The sequence below is a fragment of the Oncorhynchus nerka genome, linkage group LG26 (genome assembly GCF_034236695.1).
Source record: "Oncorhynchus nerka isolate Pitt River linkage group LG26, Oner_Uvic_2.0, whole genome shotgun sequence".
NCBI lineage: Eukaryota > Metazoa > Chordata > Actinopteri > Salmoniformes > Salmonidae > Oncorhynchus > Oncorhynchus nerka.
This window is the reverse complement of record NC_088421.1, coordinates 39,846,736-39,869,293: the sequence shown is the minus strand read 5'-3', so window position 1 is coordinate 39,869,293 and position 22,558 is coordinate 39,846,736. Positions and strand designations below refer to the sequence as shown.

The 22,558-nt window shown below is 41.8% G+C and overlaps 1 protein-coding gene and 1 pseudogene across 1 annotated transcript; both read left to right on the top strand.

Annotated features, from left to right (window-relative positions):
* The window catches only part of LOC115128027 (transmembrane channel-like protein 6), a 63,767-nt pseudogene extending 50,543 nt beyond the window's left edge, over positions 1 to 13,224 (top strand).
* Positions 13,225 to 15,832: 2,608 nt separating this feature from the next.
* LOC115115696 (heterogeneous nuclear ribonucleoproteins A2/B1-like) lies at positions 15,833 to 18,176 on the top strand. Its single transcript, XM_029644186.2, has 5 exons — positions 15,833 to 16,072; positions 16,341 to 16,426; positions 16,760 to 16,855; positions 17,227 to 17,382; positions 17,985 to 18,176. The coding sequence occupies exons 2-5, from the start codon at positions 16,352 to 16,354 to the stop codon at positions 18,003 to 18,005; spliced, it is 348 nt and encodes a 115-aa protein (XP_029500046.1). The 5' UTR covers positions 15,833 to 16,072; positions 16,341 to 16,351; the 3' UTR covers positions 18,006 to 18,176.
* Positions 18,177 to 22,558: the final 4,382 nt, after the last annotated feature.

Genomic DNA, 22,558 nt, shown 5'->3' with positions numbered 1-22,558 from the left:
AACACTCTAACCACTAGGCTACCCTGCCGCCCGCTGTACATGAGCCCATAACACAATCACAAGATGTTTCACACAGACACAACCATTGAGTCTTGTTTACTTTTCACCATATTAAAAAAAAAGATACAATTTGGAAAGGAGTAGAGGGTGCTCAACCAACATGAGTCAAGGCGCAACCTAGAAATGAGTAAACACCATTGGACAGGAAAAGGCGCAACGCTGGCTCACCACTCAAAATTATTAGTTTTATTAGGCAAGTTTAAAATATTGACATTTCGGCCTTTAAAATAATCACAAAGGGAATGGACAAGTTTCATATAGGGCATGGGGAAGACAATTAGGGAGGACCTGCTTCAGCTGATGGTGTTAATAAGAGACCGTGGTCCATACAGGGTGATACTCAAGGTGTGGGTTACTATGGTCAATAGTGATGAAATACACAAGTGGAAGACGTAAAAATCTATTGAAAAACTGGGAAAGGTTTTTTTCAACCACAGTAGGTGAAATTGATAAAATACATGTTGGATATTGGCAAATAAACAGGGCTAAGCAAAACTAGGGATAGCAACAAAGAAACCATCAACAGCTTAGGTAAATAGGTCTAACAACTGGTTTGGACAACAGTTAGTGAGCTAGTATGCTCCCTCCATGTGTAAACAAGAAGTACAAATGGGAGCGTGTTGTCAATGGACCAACAAAGGGATGGAGCCCTTCACAAAAGTATATTATACTACAGATACCATAACTTCAGAGTAAACCTTTTTACATGCTCCTATCAAAGTGGTTAACAGAGGCCCAATAGGAGGGTGTGTGTGTGTTGTGTGTAATAAAGTATATTATACTACAGATACCATAACTTCAGAGTAAACCTTTTTACATGCTCCTATCAAAGTGGTTAACAGAGGCCCAATAGGAGGGGGGAGGCCCAATGGCCAAAATAGTACAGCAGGGTCATGTTCATTAGGCATCAAACGGAAGGATATGAACTGAAACAGAGGGACTACTTGGTCTTGTCCAATAAGAAATGCTCATATTTGCTGTACGTTGCTGTACGTTTTTAAAACGCGTGCCCTAACAAATTCACCAAATGTTCCTTCCTCTACCAATATCTGGAGCCATGTATCAAGCTTCTCAATGTAGAAGTGCTGATCTAGGTTCAGCTCCTCCCTGTAAATATAATCTTATTATTTGTGATCTGAAAGGCTAAACCAGTGGATGGATATTGTCATTTATTGCCATAGTAACACACCCCCTCACAGTGCGACCCCAAACTGTTCACACCTCTCTTGTTGGCAGAGAGAAAATGTTGCTGTTTGTAAAGCCAATTTCCTGCAATTCTACATGTCTAATGTGTGTTCATATGATACCTTAGTGACTCAACAAAATCAATGGGGGGCCCTGGGCATGTAATCCAGCCACGATAACTGCAAGATTTAGATAGGTAAATTAGGCTAACCAGTTATCTAGCTGACATGTAGTTGGTTAGCCTAACTTACATACAGTGCATTCGGAAAGTATTCAGACCCCTTGACCTTTTACACATTTGTTACGTTACGGCCTTATTCTAAAATTGATTCAATTGTTTTTCCCTCCTCAATCTACACACAATACCCCATAATGACAAAGCAAAAACAGGTTTCTAGAATTTGTTTGAAATGTATAAAAAAATGTAAACTGAAATATCAGATTTACATAAGTATTCAGACCCTTTACTCAGTACTTTGTTGAAGCAGCTTTGGCAGTAATTACAGCTTTGATTCTTCTTGGGTATGACGCTACAAGCTTGGCACACCTGTATTTGGGGAACTCTGTCAGGTTGGATGGGGAGTTTCTCCCTTTCTTCTCTGCAGATCCTCTCAAGCTCTGTCAGGTTGGATGGGGAGCGTTGCTTCGCAGTTGTTTTCAGGTCTCTCCAGAGATGTTCGATCAGGTTCAAGATGTCCTGAATCCACTCTTGCATTGTCTTGGCTGTGTGCTTAGGTTTGTTGTCCTGTTGCAAAGTGAACCTTCACCCCAGTCTGAAGTCCTGAGCGGTCTGGAGGAGGTTTTCATCAAGGATCTCTCTGTTCTTTGCACCGTTCATCTTTCCCTTGATCCTGACTAGTTCCTGCCGCTGAAAAACATCCCCATAGCATGATGCTGCCACCACCATACTTCACCGTAGGGATGGTGCCTGGTTTCCTTCCGACATGAAACTTCTCATTCAGGCCAAAGAGTTCACTCTTGGTTTCATCAGACCAGAGAATGTTGTTTCTCATGGTCTGAGAGCCTTTTGGCAGACTCCAAGCAAACTGTCATGTGCCTTTTTACAGAGGAATGGCTTCCGTCTGGCCTCTCTACCATAAAGACCGGATTGGTGGAGTGCTGGAGCGATGGTTGTCCTTCTGGAAGGTTTTCCCATCTCCACAGAAGAACTCCAAACTTCTTCCTTTTAAGAATGATGGAGGCCACTGTGTTCTTGCAGACCTTCAATGCTGCAGACATTTGTTGGTACCCTTCCCCAGATCTGTTCCTCGACACAATCCTGTCTCGGAGCTCTACAGACAATTCCTTTAACCTCATGGCTTGGTTTTTGCTCTGACATGCACTGCCAACTGTGGGACCTTTTATATAGACTCTTTAACACATGTGGACTCCAATCAAGTTTTAGAAACATCTCAAGGATGATCAATGGAAACAGGAAGCACCTGAGCTCAATTTCGAATTCAAATTATTTATGTAAAAACTTGTTTTCACTTTGTCATTATGGGGTATTGTGTAAATTATGGGGTATTGTGTAAATTATGGGGAATTGTGTGTAAATTGACGAAATGTATTCATTTAATCCATTTTTAGAATAAATCCGTAACAAAATGTGTAAAAAGTCAAGGGGTTTGAATACTTTCTGAATGCACTGTGTCTAGCTTACATGGGCTAGTAGTTTAACAACTGAACATTTGTCAGTTGTAAATAGCTGTAGGTCAGTCAGTGAATGACATAAGAAGAAAACTGTCCATGCACTTAGACATTTCCAAATTGCACCTTGTGCATTCTGTTATAACTCAACAGCAGCAAGTTGAAAGCCTGACTAAGTTCCCCCCCAAAAAGTCAGGACCCGCTGTGTGTATTGACCCCGTTCTGGGTCTGGACCACGGTCCTCCATTTCAGTATGGCTGGGCTAAACTGACCTTAAATCAGCACTCTTACTCTGAGACACTTGATACTGTACATCCTGTTTTTATACAGGAACTTATTGCTGAAGGTGAGCATTCTTGGCATACTGTGCTACCATTGGCTGGGGAAAATTGCAGCTGAACCAGAGCAACATGGTCTGCAGGTAAGACACCTGATACTTGTCACCATGCTGTCTGTCATAAAACAAGATGTCACCTTCAAAGTAAGGTCCCCTTTCATTGAAACATTAGCAGCTAAGAATTAATGGCCCAAAGTAGTAGTAGTAGTAGTAGTAGTAGTAGTAGTAGTAGTAGTAGTAGGGGGGACAGTTCTATATTTACTGGGGAGGCTGGTCCAACTCAAGGTGTCATACAAAAAATGTACCTCCCTTCTCAGCTTAACTATTTATAGATGACCCCCCCCCCCCTTTTCACTGTAAAATAAATTGCACACCCTCCCCCCTCATAGAATTAACTCAAAATAATGTTTACGACCACAAATAACAACTGTAGCAACACTGTGTTTCTAAACATGGATATCAACTTCGGCATGCTTTTGTGGCACGATTGATGCCGTGCAGGTTGAGGGTTGGCCGACCACCACAGAGGAGCTCACTCTCCCTGCCTAATTTCATTACTCTACAATCAGAGCCGGATGCAGACAATGATCAGATAGGGGGAAATCAGATTTAACATTTTAATGCCATATGTATAACTATGTGAAATATGTGACACATTTTCCACCAACAGGTTTCTGTCCCAATGCACCACACAACCAATTCCAAGCACCTCAATATCATGATTTACGTTTTCAGCACCACAACAAATAGACTGACAACTGGAAATACATCCCTCCCTACCTTGTAGGCCTACCCAGTATTGAAGGCTTGTGTTGACAATCTCCGACTGTCATAAAACTGTCATTTTGGTGTTTTGTAACAGATGTCTCTTTCCATTTGTCAAATGGCCGCTGCACTGTTTGGATTGATGTTTGGATTGATATATTTTTTTTATTTGTCACAAGTCCTCAACTGGCAGCTTCATTGAATAGTACCCGCAAAACACCAGTCTCAACGTCAACAGTGAAGAGGCGACTCTGTGGATGCTGGCCTTCTAGGCAGAGTTCCTCTGTCCAGTGTCTGTGTTCTTTTGCCCATCTTAATCTTTTCTTTTTATTGGCCAGTCTGAGATGGCTTTTTCTTTGCAACACTGCCTAGAATGCCAGCATCCCGGAGTTGTCTCTTCACTGTTGACGTTGAGACTGTTGTTTTGCTGGTACTATTTAATGAAGCTGCCAGTTGAGGACTTGTGAGGTATCTGTTTCTCAAACTAGGCACTCTAATGTACTTGTCCTCTTGCTCAGTTGTGCACCGGGGCCTCCCACTCTTTCTATTCTGGTTAGTGCCAGTTTGCACTGTTCTGTGAAGGGAGTAGTACACAGCGTTGTACGAGATCTCCAGTTTCTTGGCAATATCTCACATGGAATAGCCGTCATTTCTCAGAACAAGAATAGACTGACAAGTTTCAGAAGAAGGCCATTTTGAGCCTGTAATCGAACCCACAAATGCTGATGTTCCAAATACTCAACTAGTCTAAAGAAGGCCCGTTTTTACTGCTTCTTTAAATCAGAACAACAGTTTTCAGCTGTGCTAACATAATTGCAAAAGGGTTTTCTAATGATCAATTAGCCTTTTAAAATGATAAACTTGGATTAGCTAACGCAACGTGCCATTGGAACACAGGAGTGATAGCTGCTGATAATGGGCCTCCGTACGCCTATTGTCACGGCCGTCTTCCTGGAAGGAATAAGTGGACCCAAGCGCAGCGTGGTGAGTGTACATTACTTTATATCTAATGTTGCCAACAAAACAAACAATACAAAACGACCGTGAAGCTTAAGAGGGCTATAGTGCCACTAACAAAGTCAACTACCCACACTAAAAGGAGGGAAAAGGGCTACCTAAGTATGATACTCAATCAGACACAACGTTAGACAGCTGTCCCTGATTGAGAACCATACCCGGCCAACACATAGAAACACAAATCATAGAAATAAAGGACATAGAATGCCCACCCAAATCACACCCTGACCAAACCAAAAAGAGACATTAAAAAGGCTCTCTAAGGTCAGGGAGTGACCTTACCCCGCTCCAAAGGTGCGGACTCCGGCTGCAAAACCTGAACCTATAGGGGAGGGTCTGGGTGGGCATCTATCCGCGGTGGCGGCTCTGGTGCGGGACGTAGACCCCGCTCCACCTCTGGCTCACCCCGCTTTGGTGGCGCCTCTGGTGTGAGGACCCTCTCTGCGGGCCCCGGACTTGGGACCCTCGTTGCGGGCCCCGGACTTGGGACCCTCTCTGCGAGCCCCGGACTAGGGACCCTTGTTGCGGGCCCCGGACTTGGGACCCTCTCTGCGGGCCCCGGACTTGGGACCCTCGTTGCGGGCCCCGGACTTGGGACCCTCTCTGCGGGCCCCGGACTGGGGACCCTCGTTGCAGGCCCCGGACTGGGCAACCTTGTTGCGGGCCCCGGACTGGAGTCCGTCGCTGGGGGCTCCGTGCCATGGAGGCCGTCGCTGGGGGCTCCGTGTCATGGAGGCCGTCGCTGGGGGCTCCGTGCCATGCCCTGTGCCCAATACAAAAATATATTTAAAAAACACACTACCCCGCCCTGTGCCCAATACAAAATAGATTTAAAAAACACACTACCCTCCCCTGTGCCCAATACAAAAATATATTTAAAAAACACACTACCCTCCCCTGTGCCCAATACAAAAATATATTTAAAAAGCACACTACCCCCCCCTGTGCCCAATACAAAAATATATATAAAAAACACACTACCCTCCCCTGTGCCCAATACAAAATATATATAAAAAACACACTACCCCACCCTGTGCCCAATACAAAAATATATATAAAAAAACACACTACCCCACCCTGTGCCCAATACAAAATATATATAAAAAACACACTACCCTCCCCTGTGCCCAATACAAAAATATATACAGTGGGGCAAAAAAGTATTTAGTCAGCCAACAATTGTGCAAGTTCTCCCACTTAAAAATATGAGAGGCCTGTAATGTTCACCATAGGTACACTTCAACTATGACAGACAAAATGAGAAAAAAAATCCAGAAAATCGCATTGTAGGATTTTTTATGAATTTATTTGCAAATTATGGTGGACAATAAGTATTTGGTCAATAACAAAAGTTTATCTCAATACTTTGTTATATACCCTTTGTTGGCAATGACAGAGGTCAAACGTTTTCTGTAAGTCTTCAAAAGGTTTTCACACACTGTTGCTGGTATTTTGGCCCATTCCTCCATGCGGATCTCCTCTAGAGCAGTGATGTTTTGGGGCTGTTGCTGGGCAACACGGACTTTCAACTCCCTCCAAAGATTTTCTATGTGGTTGAGATCTGTAGACTGGCTAGGCCACTCCAGGACCTTGAAATGCTTCTTACGAAGCCACTCCTTCGTTGCCCGGGCAGTGTGTTTGGGATCATTGTCATGCTGAAAGACCCAGCCACGTTTCATCTTCAATGCCCTTCCTGATGGAAGGAGGTTTTCACTCAAAATCTCACGATACATGGCCCCATTCTTTCTTTCCTTTACACGGATCAGTCGTCCCGGTCCCTTTGCAGAAAAACAACCCCAAAGCATGATGTTTCCACCCCCATGCTTCACAGTAGGTATGGTGTTCTTTGGATGCAACTCAGCATTCTTTGTCCTCCAAACACGACAAGTTGAGTTTTTACCAAAAAGTTATATTTTGGTTTCATCTGACCATATGACTTTCTCCCAATCTTCTTCTGGATCATCCAAATGCTCTCTAGCAAACTTCAGACGGGCCTGGGCATGTACTGGCTTAAGCAGGGGGACACGTCTGGCACTGCAGGATTTGAGTCCCTGGCGGCGTAGTGTGTTACTGATGGTAGGCTTTGTTACTTTGGTCCCAGCTCTCTGCAGGTCATTCACTAGGTCCCCCCGTGGGGTTCTGGGATTTTTGCTCACCGTTCTTGTGATCATTTTGACCCCACGGGGTGAGATCTTGCGTGGAGCCCCAGATCGAGGGAGATTATCAGTGGTCTTGTATGTCTTCCATTTCCTAATAATTGCTCCCACAGTTGATTTCTTCAAACCAAGCTGCTTACCTATTGCAGATTCAGTCTTCCCAGCCTGGTGCAGGTCTACAATTTTGTTTCTGGTGTCCTTTGACAGCTCTTTGGTCTGGGCCATAGTGGAGTTTGGAGTGTGACTGTTTGAGGTTGTGGACAGGTGTCTTTTATACTGATAACAAGTTCAAACAGGTGCCATTAATACAGGTAATGAGTGGAGGACAGAGGAGGCTCTTAAAGAAGAAGTTACAGGTCTGTGAGAGCCAGAAATCTTGCTTGTTTGTAGGTGACCAAATACTTATTTTCCACCATCATTTGGAAATAAATAAATAAAAAATCCTACATGTGATTTTTCTGGATTTTTTTTTCTCATTTTGTCTGTCATAGTTGGTGTACCTATGATGAAACAGGCCTCTCTCATCTTTTAAAGTGGGAGAACTTGCACAATTGGTGGCTGACTAAATACTTTTTTGCCCCACTGTATAAAAAACACACTACCCCGCCCTGTGCTCAATACAAAAATATATTTAAAAAACACACTACCCCGCCCTGTGCCCAATACAAAATAAAATGCATAACCCTCCCCAAAGCACTTTTTTATTTTTGTTGGAAAACCCTCCCTTATTTTGGACCCCCCCCCCATAGGCCTTGCAAGTGGAGCAATTTTGCTCTCCCACAAAATGAGTGGGATAGTATAGACTCTTTTCAGATGTCAATTAGTCTGTTAATGAGTTCCCACCACAGTTGTTGTAATGTATATTTTGACTTTGGTATCTTGGTCTGTCGCTACAGTGCTGGGAGAGCTTTGTTGGTCAGGAGCTGTATCGTTTCCTGCTCGTGGATTTCATATTCACGGTTCTCTACACAGTCTTCGGAGAATTTATATGGAAGTAAGAAGTGTTTTATGGTAATAATTCCTTTAAGATGTACTGACACTCCCTCTGTAACCCCATGTTGTGGAGATTTGTATGTGTTAACCTACAGTACCAGTCAGTCGCTCTGGATAAGAGCGTCTGCTAAATGACTTAAATGTAAATGTAAAGTTTGGACACGCCTACCACTTTGGACACGTTTTTCTTTATTTTGACTATTTTCTACATTGTAGAATAAGAGTGAAGACATCAAAACAATGCAATAACACATATGGAATCATGTAGTAACCCAAAAAATGTTAAACAAATCTAAATATATTTAGCCACCCTTTGCCTTGATTACAGCTTTGCACACTCTTGGCATTCTATATGTCGTCATCTGGAATGCATTTCAATTAAAAAGTTAATTTCTGTAATTTATTTTCTTAGTGTGTTTGAGCCAATCAGTTGTGTTGTGACAAGGTAGGGGGACGTATACAGAAGATAGCCCTATTTGGTAAAATACTAAGTCCATATTATTGCAAAAACAGCTCAAATAAGCAAAGAGAAACGACAGTCCATCATTACTTTTTAAGACATTAAGGTCAGTCAATTTTAAGAACTTTGAAAGTTTCTTCAAGTGCAGTCGCAAAAACAATCAAGCGCTATGATGAAACTGGCTCTCATGAGGACCGCCACAGGAATGGAAGACCCAGAGTTACCTCTGCTGCAGAGAATAAGTTCATGAGAGTTACCAGCCTCAGAAATTGCAGCCCAAATAAACTTAAACAGCATTGCTACCACAGCATTCTGCAGCGATATACTATCCCATCTGGTTTACGCTTAGTGGGACAATGACCCAACACACCTCTAGGCTGTGTAAGGGCTATTTGGCCAAGGAGGACAGTGATGGAGTGCTGCATCAGATGATCTGGACTCCACAATCACCCAACCTCAACCCAATTGAGATGGTTTGGGATGAGTTGGACCATGGAGTGAAGGAAAAGCAGCCAACAAGTGCTCAGCATATGTGGGAACACCTCCAGGACTGTTGGAAAAGCATTCCAGGTGAAGCTGGGTGAGAGAATAACAAGAGTGTGCAAAGCTGTCAAGAAAAAGGATGGCTGCTTTGAAGAATCTAAAACACTTTTTGATTACTGTATGATTCCATATGTGTTTATTTCATAGTTGTGGCAGGGTAGCCTAGTGGTTAGAGCGTTGGACTAGTAACAAACCCCCGAGCCGACAAGGTACTAATCTGTCGTTCTGCCCCTGAACAGGCAGTTAACCCATTGTTCCTAGGCCGTCATTGAAAATAAGAATTTGTTCTTAACTGACTTGCCTAGTTAAATAAATGTAAAATAAAAAATATTATTATGCAATGTAGAAAATTAGTAAAAATAAAGAAAAACCTTGAATGAGTCGGTTTAGAATGAGTGTGTCTAAACTTTTGACTGGTACTGTGTATTCTACTATTTTCATATTCACTCTACTTGCTCTTTGGAGATTCTATCTGGAAATATTTGAGTGACTAACCAGCTGAGCATATTTTGAAGATGTTTGTGTAGATAATTCATGTGCAGTGTAACTGGTATTCTATTTTCACTGTGCTTGACATGCTCTCTGGGTAATTTGTGAGGAAGTCGGTAGTGAAGTTGTGAGTGCCAGAACTGCTTGAGCATTTGTTTGTTTCACATTCACTGTGAGAGGTACTGACACTACTATTTTAATGTTGACTGTGTTCTACAGTCTTTTGAAGGATGGTTCTAGAGTCCATTACCTTCATTAGTCAGACAGCTCAACAGTAACCAATAAAGGTTTTTGTAATATTTGTATGTGATTGTATTTCTGTTCTTGTCAAATCAGCAGTCATTCTGTATAGTATGTTCAAGTGGTAACTGCCAAAGTGTATTTGTGAAATGGAAATGTGTAAATAAGCTTTTTTTAATAGAAGTTGTACGTGGCAGACCTGCTGAACATGTTGTTTTAGAATTCCTGTAAAATGTACTGATACTCCACTCCGTTTCCCCCATAGGCGGTTTTCTCAAGGAGTGCTGAGGAGAAGGAGGAAGCCAGTGTTTGATATCGCCCGTAACGTACTCGAGCTCATCTATGGGCAAACCCTCACCTGGTAAAATGCCTGTTCGCATGCCACGAGTCGTCTCACCTAGTATCTCTGTGACATAATTGTTTTGTCATGCTTCGTTAGATGCTGCAGGTGCCGTCAGCCCTGGGTCGTCTTTCTTTTGATGATAATGTCATTGAGGTTTCTGTGGTATTTATGTCTCCTTCTCTGTCATCGTTTCCCACAGGCTAGGCTTGTTCTTCACTCCTTTACTGCCAGCTGTGCAGATCCTCAAGCTGTTGTTGTTGTTCCATATGAAAAAGGTAGGTAGGTCCCAGCTCAGAGCTCCACCAATGTAACCATTACACAGTAAAGGTAGGTCCCAGCTCAGAGCTCAACCAGTGTGACTATTTCAGTGACAGTGGTACACTCCTTAAGAGGTCAAACTATCATGTCCAAACTCTGCACTTGTCATAACCAGAGGCCCAATAAGTGTTGACAAACGATTAGGTAAGTAAAGGTCCCGTCCAGAAACTTAAGGTCCCCAACTTAATTCCCACCCGCTCATGCTCTGTTCGCCTGCCTTCTCTGACCTTGTTCACTTTGACCCGAGGCACTTCCTTCAATTGAAAATGAATAGGATCCGCCATTTTGTTGCCAGCTATCGCACTCAGTGGAAACCCCAGCGGTGTTAGACTCATTAGTCTTTCTTCTTTTGTTGCTGTTTGCCCTCCTCAGAGCAGTCTACTGGTGAACTCTCTTGTTGCTTTTCTCCCTCAGAGCAGTCTACTGGTGAACTCTCTTGTTGCTTTTCTCCCTCCTCAGAGCAGTCTACTGGTGAACTCTCTTGTTGCTTTTCTCCCTCCTCAGAGCAGTCTACTGGTGAACTCTCTTGTTGCTTTTCTCCCTCCTCAGAGCAGTCTACTGGTGAACTCTCTTGTTGCTTTTCTCCCTCCTCAGAGCAGCCTACTGGTGAACTGCCAGGCATCCAGGAAGCCGTGGAGAGCCAGTCAGATGAGCACCCTCTTCATCTCTCTGCTGTGTTTCCCCTCTTTCCTCGGGGCCATCGTGTCTGTGACCTACACCATATGGACGTGAGTCTGTCCAACACACACACGAGCGGTGTCTGACACACACACACACACACACAAATATATCAACCTATACCAATGTATGCGCAAGTATGCATGCATACAGTACATGCACCTTTTCACTTTTGAGTCTATGTTGCTATGTAACATCCCTTGAAAAGTACACATCTCTGGAATTGTGCTGGGAAGGACAACATGAACAGAAAATATATTTCAGCCAGAACAGTACTCTTCATGTTGACACTGCAGTATGAAAAGGATGTTGTGGTCCAAATGTTTCTTCCACTCTTCCCTTCGCCTTCCCCCATAGGATTAAGCCCTCCTTTGGCTGTGGTCCTAATGTTTCTTCTACTCTTCCCTTCGCCTCCCCCCATAGGATTAAGCCCTCCTCTGGCTGTGGTCCTAATGTTTCTTCCACTCTTCCCTTCGCCTCCCCCCATAGGATTAAGCCCTCCTCTGGCTGTGGTCCTAACGTTTCTTCCACTCTTCCCTTCGCCTCCCCCCATAGGATTAAGCCCTCCTCTGGCTGTGGTCCTTTCAGGAACCTCCCTTCATGTTCCACTCAGGCAAACAGTGGGCCCAGGAGCTGAAGAGTACCAACCCCAAGCTGGCCTGGCTCAACTGGGTACACAGCTGCTTGGTGGAGAACCCCTTCTTCCTGTTCCTGTTGGCAGGTGTCTTTCTGTGAGTCAGCATCCAACAAGGACATTCTTTGGACTGCTCTGGATATTTCTTGTTGTGTGCCGTTTGGCTGACACTATTATGCAAAGCCACTAACAGTACAGTGTATGTTTTAAGTATGTTATGTTCACCTACCTGGCAGTTCATTTTTCCTCTCTTTTTTTTCAGAATGGTCATTTACATTCACACCCAAGTTTTAGACGGCCAAAGGAAAATAATCAGTCTGCTACAGGAGCAAATAGAAAATGTGTGTATAGGTATAGACAAAACACTTCTGTTTCATTGAATATTCTTACAAAGATTGATCTGTGTGTTGATAGTTACTCATCTGTTCTTTTTCATCACCAGGAGGGGAAGGACAAGAAGTTCTTAATTACTAGTCTGCAGGCCATCCATGAGAAGAGACATTATCCACTGTCCCCTTCCTCCAGGCCTCAGCCACAGGGCAGTGAGGTGAGTGACCCTGACTGCGCCGTATTCATTAGCGGACGCAACAGGAAAATGTTCAGCAACAGAAAAGGAAGTCCAGGTAGGCCCTCCCTGTTTGTGTGCTTTCTTCTGTTTGGTACGTAATGAACATGACCCTGTTGTATGACCTCCAAGAGCTGCTGCTGTGATTAGTCTGTACCAAAACCATGGTGTTGTCTTCTGACAGATCTGGCTTGTTCTGCAAACACAGATTCAGGTTGATGTGTTAGTCTAAACAGATTGAGGTCATTTCTGTTAAATGTTACATTGGTTTCCCTTATGTCATTTCAGGTTTAATATGTTTTAGTGGAAGATTCAATTATTCCAGAGTATTCATTGGATGCTGCATGTTACATTTTGGACTCCCATCACATCAAGGATATTTGGCTGCTATCAACCAGTCAAAGTGAACTCCAAGTGGAGTGATGTGTGTGGTGAAGGACATTGAGCCATTTCTTGTAGAATGTAACTATGACTGATATGTGTTCAAGACTATCAGAATGTGAAGTAACTGAGACTGATATGTATTCTGGACCATCAAAATGTGAAGTAACTGAGACTGATATGTATTCTAGACCATCAAAATGTGAAGTAACTGAGACTGATATATATTCAAGACCATCCGAGGTCTGTTTTATACTAGTATGGTATTTCCAATGTGGGCCATAACTGTCTAATTTGCCTTTTGTTTATATATTTTTAAATATATTTATTGTCTCTGGGCTGTCTGTCACCGCTTTCAAGCTTCAATGTATACTGAACAAAAATATAAACGCAACATGCAACAATTTCAACGATTTTACTGAGTTACAGTTTGTCATGACGTTGCCCTTTTTGGGTACAGAGAGCACCCCTCCCTCTGCACCAGCCCTTTTCTATCCACCATCCCCCTACCCCCCTGTCTCCTACACCCAGGCTGCTGTGGTCAGAGAGAGGTTGTAAATTCCTGGAGGAGATTATCTCCTCATGGCCACAGTATAGAGACAGAGTGAGTTTTCATAGAGAGAACAAAGGAATTTCTTCCACCTCACAGAACTTGAGGTCCAAACAACATTTATGTTCTGGAGAAGGTATAAAAGATTGGTGAAGAATCCAACTATGAATTGGTCTGTTTGGTACAATTTTGTGAAACTCATGGGAGACAATACGGCCACATTACCATAACGCCGTTTATATAATAGCCTCAGTTATGAGGCTTGCATCTAATTGCTGTACAGGATGAATGAGGAAAGATTAAACTATTTGTGGGATGCTATGTAATGATGTAATGTGAGAGAATTGTATTTTTGTGTAAAGTTTCACTTAAGTCACTGGCACGCCCCCATGAACACAGTTGGGACCTGGCATCATGAGACAGCCCTTTTCTGCTCTTCCGAATAAAACCTCCACCTTGAGAATTCTCAACAGACCCTATTTCTCTCAATTACGAGAGGACAAAGGTTGCAGACCAGTTTACCTCGATAACAAGAGGGCCAAGGTTTGAGACCAGACTACTGAATCTTTTAACCATCCCACGTCATTAAATCAAATTTTATTTTATTTGTCACATACACATGGTTAGCAGATGTTAATGCGAGTGTAGCGAAATGCTTGTGCTTCTAGTTCCGACAATGCAGTAATAACCAACAAGTAATCGAACTAACAATTCCTAAACTACTGTCTTATACACAGTGTAAGGGGATAAAGAATATGTACATAAGGATATATGAATGAGTGATGGTACAGAGCAGCATAGGCAAGATGCAGTAGATGGTATCGAGTACAGTACATTAAACTCTTAAGACTATCGATACCAACAGAATAAGAACAAGTCTTTGATATTAATTACTAGTCTGCAGCTAGGAATTCGGTATCATTGAACACGAAGACCGACAACCGCCGAAACATCTATTCTATAACGACATGAATGAATGTCACTCTGAACTATCCATTCTAACCACGACAGATAGAGAGAGAGAAGGCGGACATACTCTCCAACAGAAACAAACTTTTTAACAGAGATCAAGACGACACACTGAGCGTAAATCTATATATTGATCGCAATTGTTCCCGAATGAGTGAGCGTTCATGTGCAAAGGATTAGCATTTCAATTGTTATAATATTTTACTTTGCAGTGTCTCGTCTCAGTTGACCCCCACTTCCCTTTTGTACACCAAGCTGCGATACCGGTTTATCCCACTAGGGAACCTCCGTTATTTCCTTGTAACGATCTACTGTTTGTTTATGCATTTCTGTGAATTACTTAGTTAGTAAATAAATATTTGAAGACAATTGATGTATGGATGACTCATAGTGAAGACTGGGTTCGTGTAGATAACCAACAATTTACGACGTTTGGAATGAGACTAACGTGAGGTAAATAATGATTCATTAATCAAGACTGATTGATCAGATATTAAAATATCTAAAAGTTATATTTGGAAAATTATAACTTTGTAATCTGAATATTTTCCTTGGTGCCCCTACTTCCTAGTTAATTACAGTTATATGATTAATCAGTTTAACCTCTCTGGGAAATGTGTGACGGTAGCGTCCCACCCCGCCAACAGCCAGTGAAAGTGCAGGGCGCCAAATTCAAAACAACAAAAATCTCATAATTAAAATTCCTCAAGCATACAAGTATTTTACACCATTTTAAAGATAAAATTCTCATTAATCCAGCCACAGTGTCTGATTTCAAAAGACTTTACAGCGAAAGCACCATAAACGATTGTTAGGTCACCACCAAGTCACAGAAAAACACAGCCATTTTTCCAGCCAAAGAGAGGAGTAACAAAAAGCAGAAATAAAATTAATCACTAACCTTTGATGATCTTCATCAGATGACTCACAGATGACTCATAGGACTTCAAGTTACACAATACATGTATGTTTTGTTCGCTACAGTGCATTTTTATATCCAAAAATCTCATTTTACATTTGCGTGTTATGTTCAGTAGTTCCAAAACATACACAGTGATTTTGCAGAGAGCCACATCAATTGTTATACGCACAGACATCATTCAAACAGTTTTAGAAACTTCAGTGTTTTCTATCCAAATGTACTAATGCTAATATGCATATATTAGCAACTGGGACTGAGGAGCAGGCCGTTTACTCTGGGCACCTTATTCATCCAAGTTATACTCTACACTGCCCCAGCCATAAGAAGTTAAACCTTACAATGCATATATTGCTAATCTGTGGTCCAGGACCCTATAAATGTAGTGGGGGAGGGTCTTATAGCCCTTCCCCTTCTATTAACACTATAAGCATTATCAATTATTAGAATACATCAATAATTTTGTGCAGCCCCTATCATGACCCCAAGATGACGCGCATCATTGCCTAGATTGTTACTTAACATTCATTGCTAGGAGGCGACATATCACAAAGGGAAGGAGGGGTGAACAATGCCCTTTACTCAGACATTTCTGTGGAACTCAATCCAGTAATATGTGAGTTATGCTGCAGGATGAGTAACATGGAAGTTGTAGAAAGCCAAGAGTAGGATTGCATCATCTTCTTGTGAAGCAGGAAGAGAAACCTTGTACCCACCCCGAATCCACCTGTTGATTTATATCTTATGATGGGTTTTCCTATGCAATGCTCTTAGGGCTACCAAACGAACAGGTGGAAGAACATCTCTACGACCTCTGTTGGTATGTAAGACGATATATATATATATCATTATACTACTAGTGAAAGATCACATTTTGGCCTTTTTATTGCAGAAAATAAAGTCTTCTCAGGTTATTTTCATTTTCATTTTAAGTTAATTATGACTGATACATTTTTTAATATATTTTATAAAACATAGAAGAAGTTACACTGATCGATTTTGTTTTTGTCTGAAGCAAATATCCAAAGACTACAGCATTTCACAGGGTTAAATTAAATGAAATATTGATTTATTCTGTTTCCCTCTAGTTCTGGAGAAAATGGAGCCTCAAAGGAGAGTGTACATATCTCTCCCTAAAAAACACAGGACCGCTTTGGCCGAAAAGTGTAAACTGGTAAACAACAACTTATTTTTCTGACCATCCTAAAACACACTTACAGGTGTAGGATCTTAATTTGACCTGTTTATCACAGTATGAAAATAATCCTGCAGCAACAGGAAATGTGGATTATAATTAATGGACATTTTTAGTTATGCCAAATCAAGTCTTTGATTTGTTGCAACAACAGGGTTATCAAATTAAGGTTCGATATCTGTAGTTTTTAGTAGCCTATGAATGGATGTAGTGTATTTTTCATAGTATTCCTATTACAGACACACAATATAGTTACTTTACCATGATTACATTTTAAAATATGAATGTCTTTATTTTGTATCTGTTGGACAGGATCACGGGCTTGTCATTAAGGATCTCAGCACTAACATAAATGAAGGATACCTACAAGCTTACTTCCGACAGTGGGGCAGCATTACAGCATGCACGGTAGGCTGATTAAGTCATATCAATTATTGTAATATTAGCCTCACGTGGATAAGGCCTAAACTATACCTTTTAAAGGGGCAATCTGTAGTTTTAAACAACATAGCATCCACCCCTCCACCTTTTTTACACTGCAGTCAGTGGAGTAAAACAAGCTTATATTTTGCATTCTAATGGGACAAGACAGTAAGACAGTTGAACTAATCTCACAAGGTATTTATAAGTTATATTCCTCAAGAGTCAATGGCTGTATATCAGTAATTTAAAAGTGCATAAATGGATGCTATTACAGATTGACCCCTTTAAAACAACGTATTTTCTTGGATTAATGGTGTTTGTATTGGTTATGGTGATGGTCCATCCTTTGAAAACAGATCAAGAAGACTCCACAGGACTCTGACTCAAAGAGTGCCAGTGCGTTGGGATACGTGAGTTTTTCCTCTGAGGAGGAGGCAGATACAGCAGACTGGGCGGGTCCTCACTATATAGGAGGCATGGAAGTGGAGGCCAAGAGAGTTGTCAGTCTGAAGGTAAATCAAAACAGAGCATTGGGCAAAGACTTGTTGAATGAATCAGCAATGTTTCTATGTCATATCAACCAAAAAAGTAAATATGATGATGTTGAATCAATGTGGAAAACTGATTGGATTTACAAAAAGTCATCAACATAAGAGAATATCATATTTATTCACTTCAATCCGCTGACGTTTTGTTGTTGTTGTGATTACACATTGGAAACATGTTTTAATGAGTGTTGTGTTGACATGGTTGTGTGTGTAGGCTGCTTTTATCCAGCACATGCAGCCAGTGTGGTCGATATGTCACTGTCTGGGTCACAGGTCTTTCAGCACCAGTCAAGTCTTAAGTCTCAACAGGGCGAGTCTGAGTCTAATCTTAAGTCTCTCTCTTCATAAACAAATGTGTGTTCTGATCCATGCAGGGTAACATTGCATTGCAGGTTAGACTCTTCTAGGTCAAAGGTCAATTTGTTTAAAAATATATATACTTTGATTCAATACTTGACTATTAAAACACAGAGTCAAGTCTAAAGTCATATGCAAGAAAGAGTCCAACAGAAGTGTCACTGTTTTTGCAACTCTTTTACCATGCTAAAATCTAATCTTTCATATAGATGGATGACCCAGAAGGTTGAGGTCATCCCAGCCAGGTCTATCCGCAGACGTGACCATGGGTCTGTTCATCAATTGAGCATCTTGGAGAATGTATCAGAGGCCGGATGATACTGTACCTACGTTATTTTTAAAGCAATTTTGGATGGGATACATGGATTATTTGTTGAAAAATAAATGTAGATTATAATTTCTTTCTGTGATTTGGTTTGATTGTAACAATTTGTTTTCAGATGTCTTATGTACCTTGATTTACTGATTTGTAATGAAATGCCAATTGTTTTCAATTCTGTGAACATTATAAGGCCTATGTTGCATGAACTTTTAGTAGAATAACTGAAGATATTACTAGAAAGGGACATTTCCTAAAGAAAATGTGTGTTTGCTAGAAGTATTTATGATAGTGACAGCAATAGTAGTAATGATTGATTGATTGATTGCATTTATAGGACCCTGTAAATCTGTGATATGCAGAACGCTGACGGAATCCAGACATTAAAACAGAATTTATATAGCTTAGTAAGTATCCACAAAATGTTGCTTATTGAAAATGTATACATTTGCCCAAGTTTATCATGTCATAAGAAATTAACACAATGCATCAGTGATTCATATTTTCTGCAAACTTCTAGAGGGCAATGAGAATTGCAATTCGCCATCACACTGCCCTATCCAATCTGGACAAGATAAATACCTATGTAAGAATGCTGTTCATTGACTACAGCTCAGCATTCAACACCATGGTACTCTACAAGCCCATCATTAAGCTTGAGGCCCTGGGTCGACGGGACCACAGTGGAGAAGGTGTAAAGTTTTTAAAAGTTCTTCTGCGTACACATCACGGACAAACTGAAATGGTCCATGCACACAGACAGTGGGGTGAGAAGGCGCAACAGCACCTCTTCAACCTCAGGAGGCTGAAGAAATTTGGCTTGTTACCTAAAACCCTCACAAACTCTTACAGATGCACCATTGAGAGCATCCTGTCTGGCTGTATCACCGCCTGGTACGGCAACTGCACCGCCCATAACCGCAGGGCTCTCCAGAGGGTGGTGCGGTCTGTACAATGCATTACCGGGGGAAAACTACCTGCCCTCCAGGACACCACCTACAGCACCCGATATCACAGGTTTGCCAAAAAGATCATCAAAGACAACAACCACCCGAGCTACTGCCTGTTCCCCCGCTACCATCCAGAAGGCGAGGTCAGTACAGGTGCATCACAGCTGGGACTGGGAGACAGAAGCTATTTCTCAAGGCCATCAGACTGTTAAACAGCCATCACTAGCACAGAGAGGCTGCTGCCTACCTGCAGACTTGGTATCATTGGCCACTTTTAATAAATGGATCACTAGTCACTTTAATAATGGCACTTTAATGTTTACATCTCTTGCATTACTCATCTCATATGTATATACTGTATTCTATACCATCTATTGCATCTTAGCCTATGCCGCTCTGTCATTGCTCATCCATATATTTATATATTCTTATTCCATTCCTTTATTTAGATTTGTGTGCATAAGGTAGTTGTTGTGGAATTGTTAGATTACTTGTTATTGCAGATATTGCTTCACTGTCGTAACTAGAAGCACAAGCATTTCACAATAACATCTGCTAACCATGTGTATGTGACCAATAACATTTGATTTGATTTGAATTCCTTGTCTGTATGTGTGGTGCGCAAGCCTGCCACTTTGTGTAGCTGTTAGTGAGGATTCTAATGAAAAGTATTCTGGTAGATGGAAAGGCTTTCCCATAAACCTTTGCAATTAGATGTTAACTACAAAGTAGCCTATGCTTACCTTACTAATCAATCAGTGGGTATTTGTTTTGCAAACTCTGCCATCACGTGTGCACTACAAAAACACTTCTAAACTGCCTCTTGCTACTGTAGGTGCACACTGGAATTAAAGGGTAAACGCACCCCAAAATCAAACATTTGCAAAAGAAATCCAGACCTCAAAAGTGGTCTCTTGATGTTGTTTTGCTTTGGACTTAGAACATCAAATTATATTAGTCACATGCGCCGAATTCAACAGTTGTAGTCCTTTGAGTGAAATTCTTACTTACGAGCCCCTAACCAACAATGCAGTTTAAAAAATACAGATAAGAAATAAGTAACAAGTAATTAAAGAGCAGCAGTAAAATAACAAACGCGAGACTATATACAGGGGTATACCGGTACAGAGTCAACGTGCGGCGGCACCGGTTAGTTGAGGTAGTATGTACATGTAGGTAGAGTTATTAAAGTGACTATGCATAGATGACAACAGAGAGTAGCAGTGGTATAGAGAGGGGGGGGGGCAATGAAAATAGTCTGGGTAGCCATTTGAATAGATGTTAAGGAGTCTTATGGCTTGGGTGTAGAAGCTGTTTAGAAGCTTCTTGGACCTAGACTTGGCGCTCCGGTACTGCTTGCCATGCGGTAGCAGAGAGAACAGTCTTTGACAATTTTTAGGACCTTCCTCTGACACCATCTGGTATAGAGGTCCTGGATGACAGGATGCTTGGCCCCAGTGATGTACCGGGCCGTTTGCACTACCCTTGTGGATGGAGGCCGAGCAGTTGCCATACCAGGCAGTGATGCAACCAGTCAGCTCTCGATGGTACAGCTGTAGAACCTTTTGAGGATCTGAGGACCCATGACAAATATTTTCAGTCTCCTGAGGGGGGATAGGTTTTGTCGTGCCCTCTTAACGACTCTCTTGGTGTGCTTGGACCATGTCCAATGTAGTTGTCTTCTATTAAAACGTTGTTTTTTTCTTCTTGATAAACTGAAGGGAAAAAACGGGAGAATGGAAACCTTAAACAAAATGGAGGAAACGGAATTTGGAAAAAGACCAATCGGAATCAGGCAACAACAAAAAAATACAGATTTTACAGGGCCCAACATTTATATAGTGCCTTTCCAGATGATGACAATAATTTGTGACAGAACGCTCACCACAGCTGGAGAGGTGAGGGGTGATACATGCCAACTAGAAATGAGGGGAAGGTTAGGTGTGCCATGATGGAAATGTACATGTTAGCAGATGCCCTTATCCAGAACAGGCGCAAATAGGGTTAAGTGCCTTGCTCAAGGGCACATCAACAGATATAACATCAGGGATTCAAACCAGCAACCTTTCAGTTACTGGCCCAACGTTCTTAACCGCTAGGCTAACTGCCGCCCGGATTTAGCCAGGACACCAGAGTTAACACTCTTACGATAAGTGCCATGGGATATGTAGTGACAGAGAGTATGGTCACACGTTAACGTTTCATCCGAAAGAGAGCCTCCTACGCAGGGAAATGTCCCCATCACTTCCCCTAGGGCATTGGGATTTTGAGACTAGAAGGAAGAGTGCCCCCTACTGGCCCTCCAACACCACTTTCAGCAGCATCCAGGGACCGACCAGGAAAGACCCTGCTTGGCTTCATAGGCAAGCCAGCAGCGGGATGCACGGTGGTATGCTCATGATACTAATTGGGTTTTCATAGGCTATGGGTTCTGGACAAACTGGTTAGGTAGTGAAATATGAAGCTCTGCTCTACTGCTTTGGTTGAAAGGGCATATTAGCTTTCAGATGTTACTAGATGTTTGTTTAAATGAAATGCTGACTGTTCCAAAACCACTAAGGATCAATGTATTTTGCCCCATGTGGACCTTATCCATACTGTGACCATGATCATTAAACATGTGGGTTGGTGATTCTGGGTAAGGGCCGATACAGCTTAACATGTAGTTCTTCACACCTGTGTGTACTTGGGCAGAGCCAGATTTATTTTGAACAATGTGCGCTCTCTGGTTCATGCAGAGATGTTTTTGTTCTCTTCCCATTTGTGGTGAAAGCAAAGAAGAATCACGTTGAAAACATCAGAAAATGCCACTGTTGGCTAATTTGAAAGACCAAATGCATAAGTCAAACTGCCACACTACGCCACCCCAGGTTTATACAAGAGCATGGGGTGCTCTGCCTAACACACATACAGGTTGTTAAAGTTTGGGTTGAGTGGCAAAATAAACAAGTCTATAACAGTTGACATGTTTTATTTCTCCTTCACCATTAGTATAAAACCTTAATCATTCAAGATTCTCTATTTTTAGCCTGGTTAAAGTGAAGGAGAACACAGCTAATATACAATAAACAAAACAAATTAAAAACAGGTTCATGTGTAGGTTTGACGGAATCACTAATTACACATTTATTTAACATATCAATATGACATCAAACAGAAACCAACCGCTCAGATGAGCTCCAGCGCTCTGTTTTTACATTGTGTCCTAAAAACAGATTTTCACCAAGTAAGCAGCTTAATTTACCCTGTCCCGCAGCTCAATTTACCCTGTCCCGCAGCTCAATTTACCCTGTCCCGCAGCTCAATTTACCCTGTCCCGCAGCTCAATTTACCCTGTCAATTTTCCCTGGGTAAGGGGTATATTGTGCCACGATAACTTTTACATTTACATTTAACATTTAAGTCATTTAGCAGACGCTCTTATCCAGAGCGACTTACAAATTGGTGCTTTCACCTTATGACATCCAGTGGAACAGTAGTGCATCTAAATCTTTTAAGGGGGGTGAGAGGGATT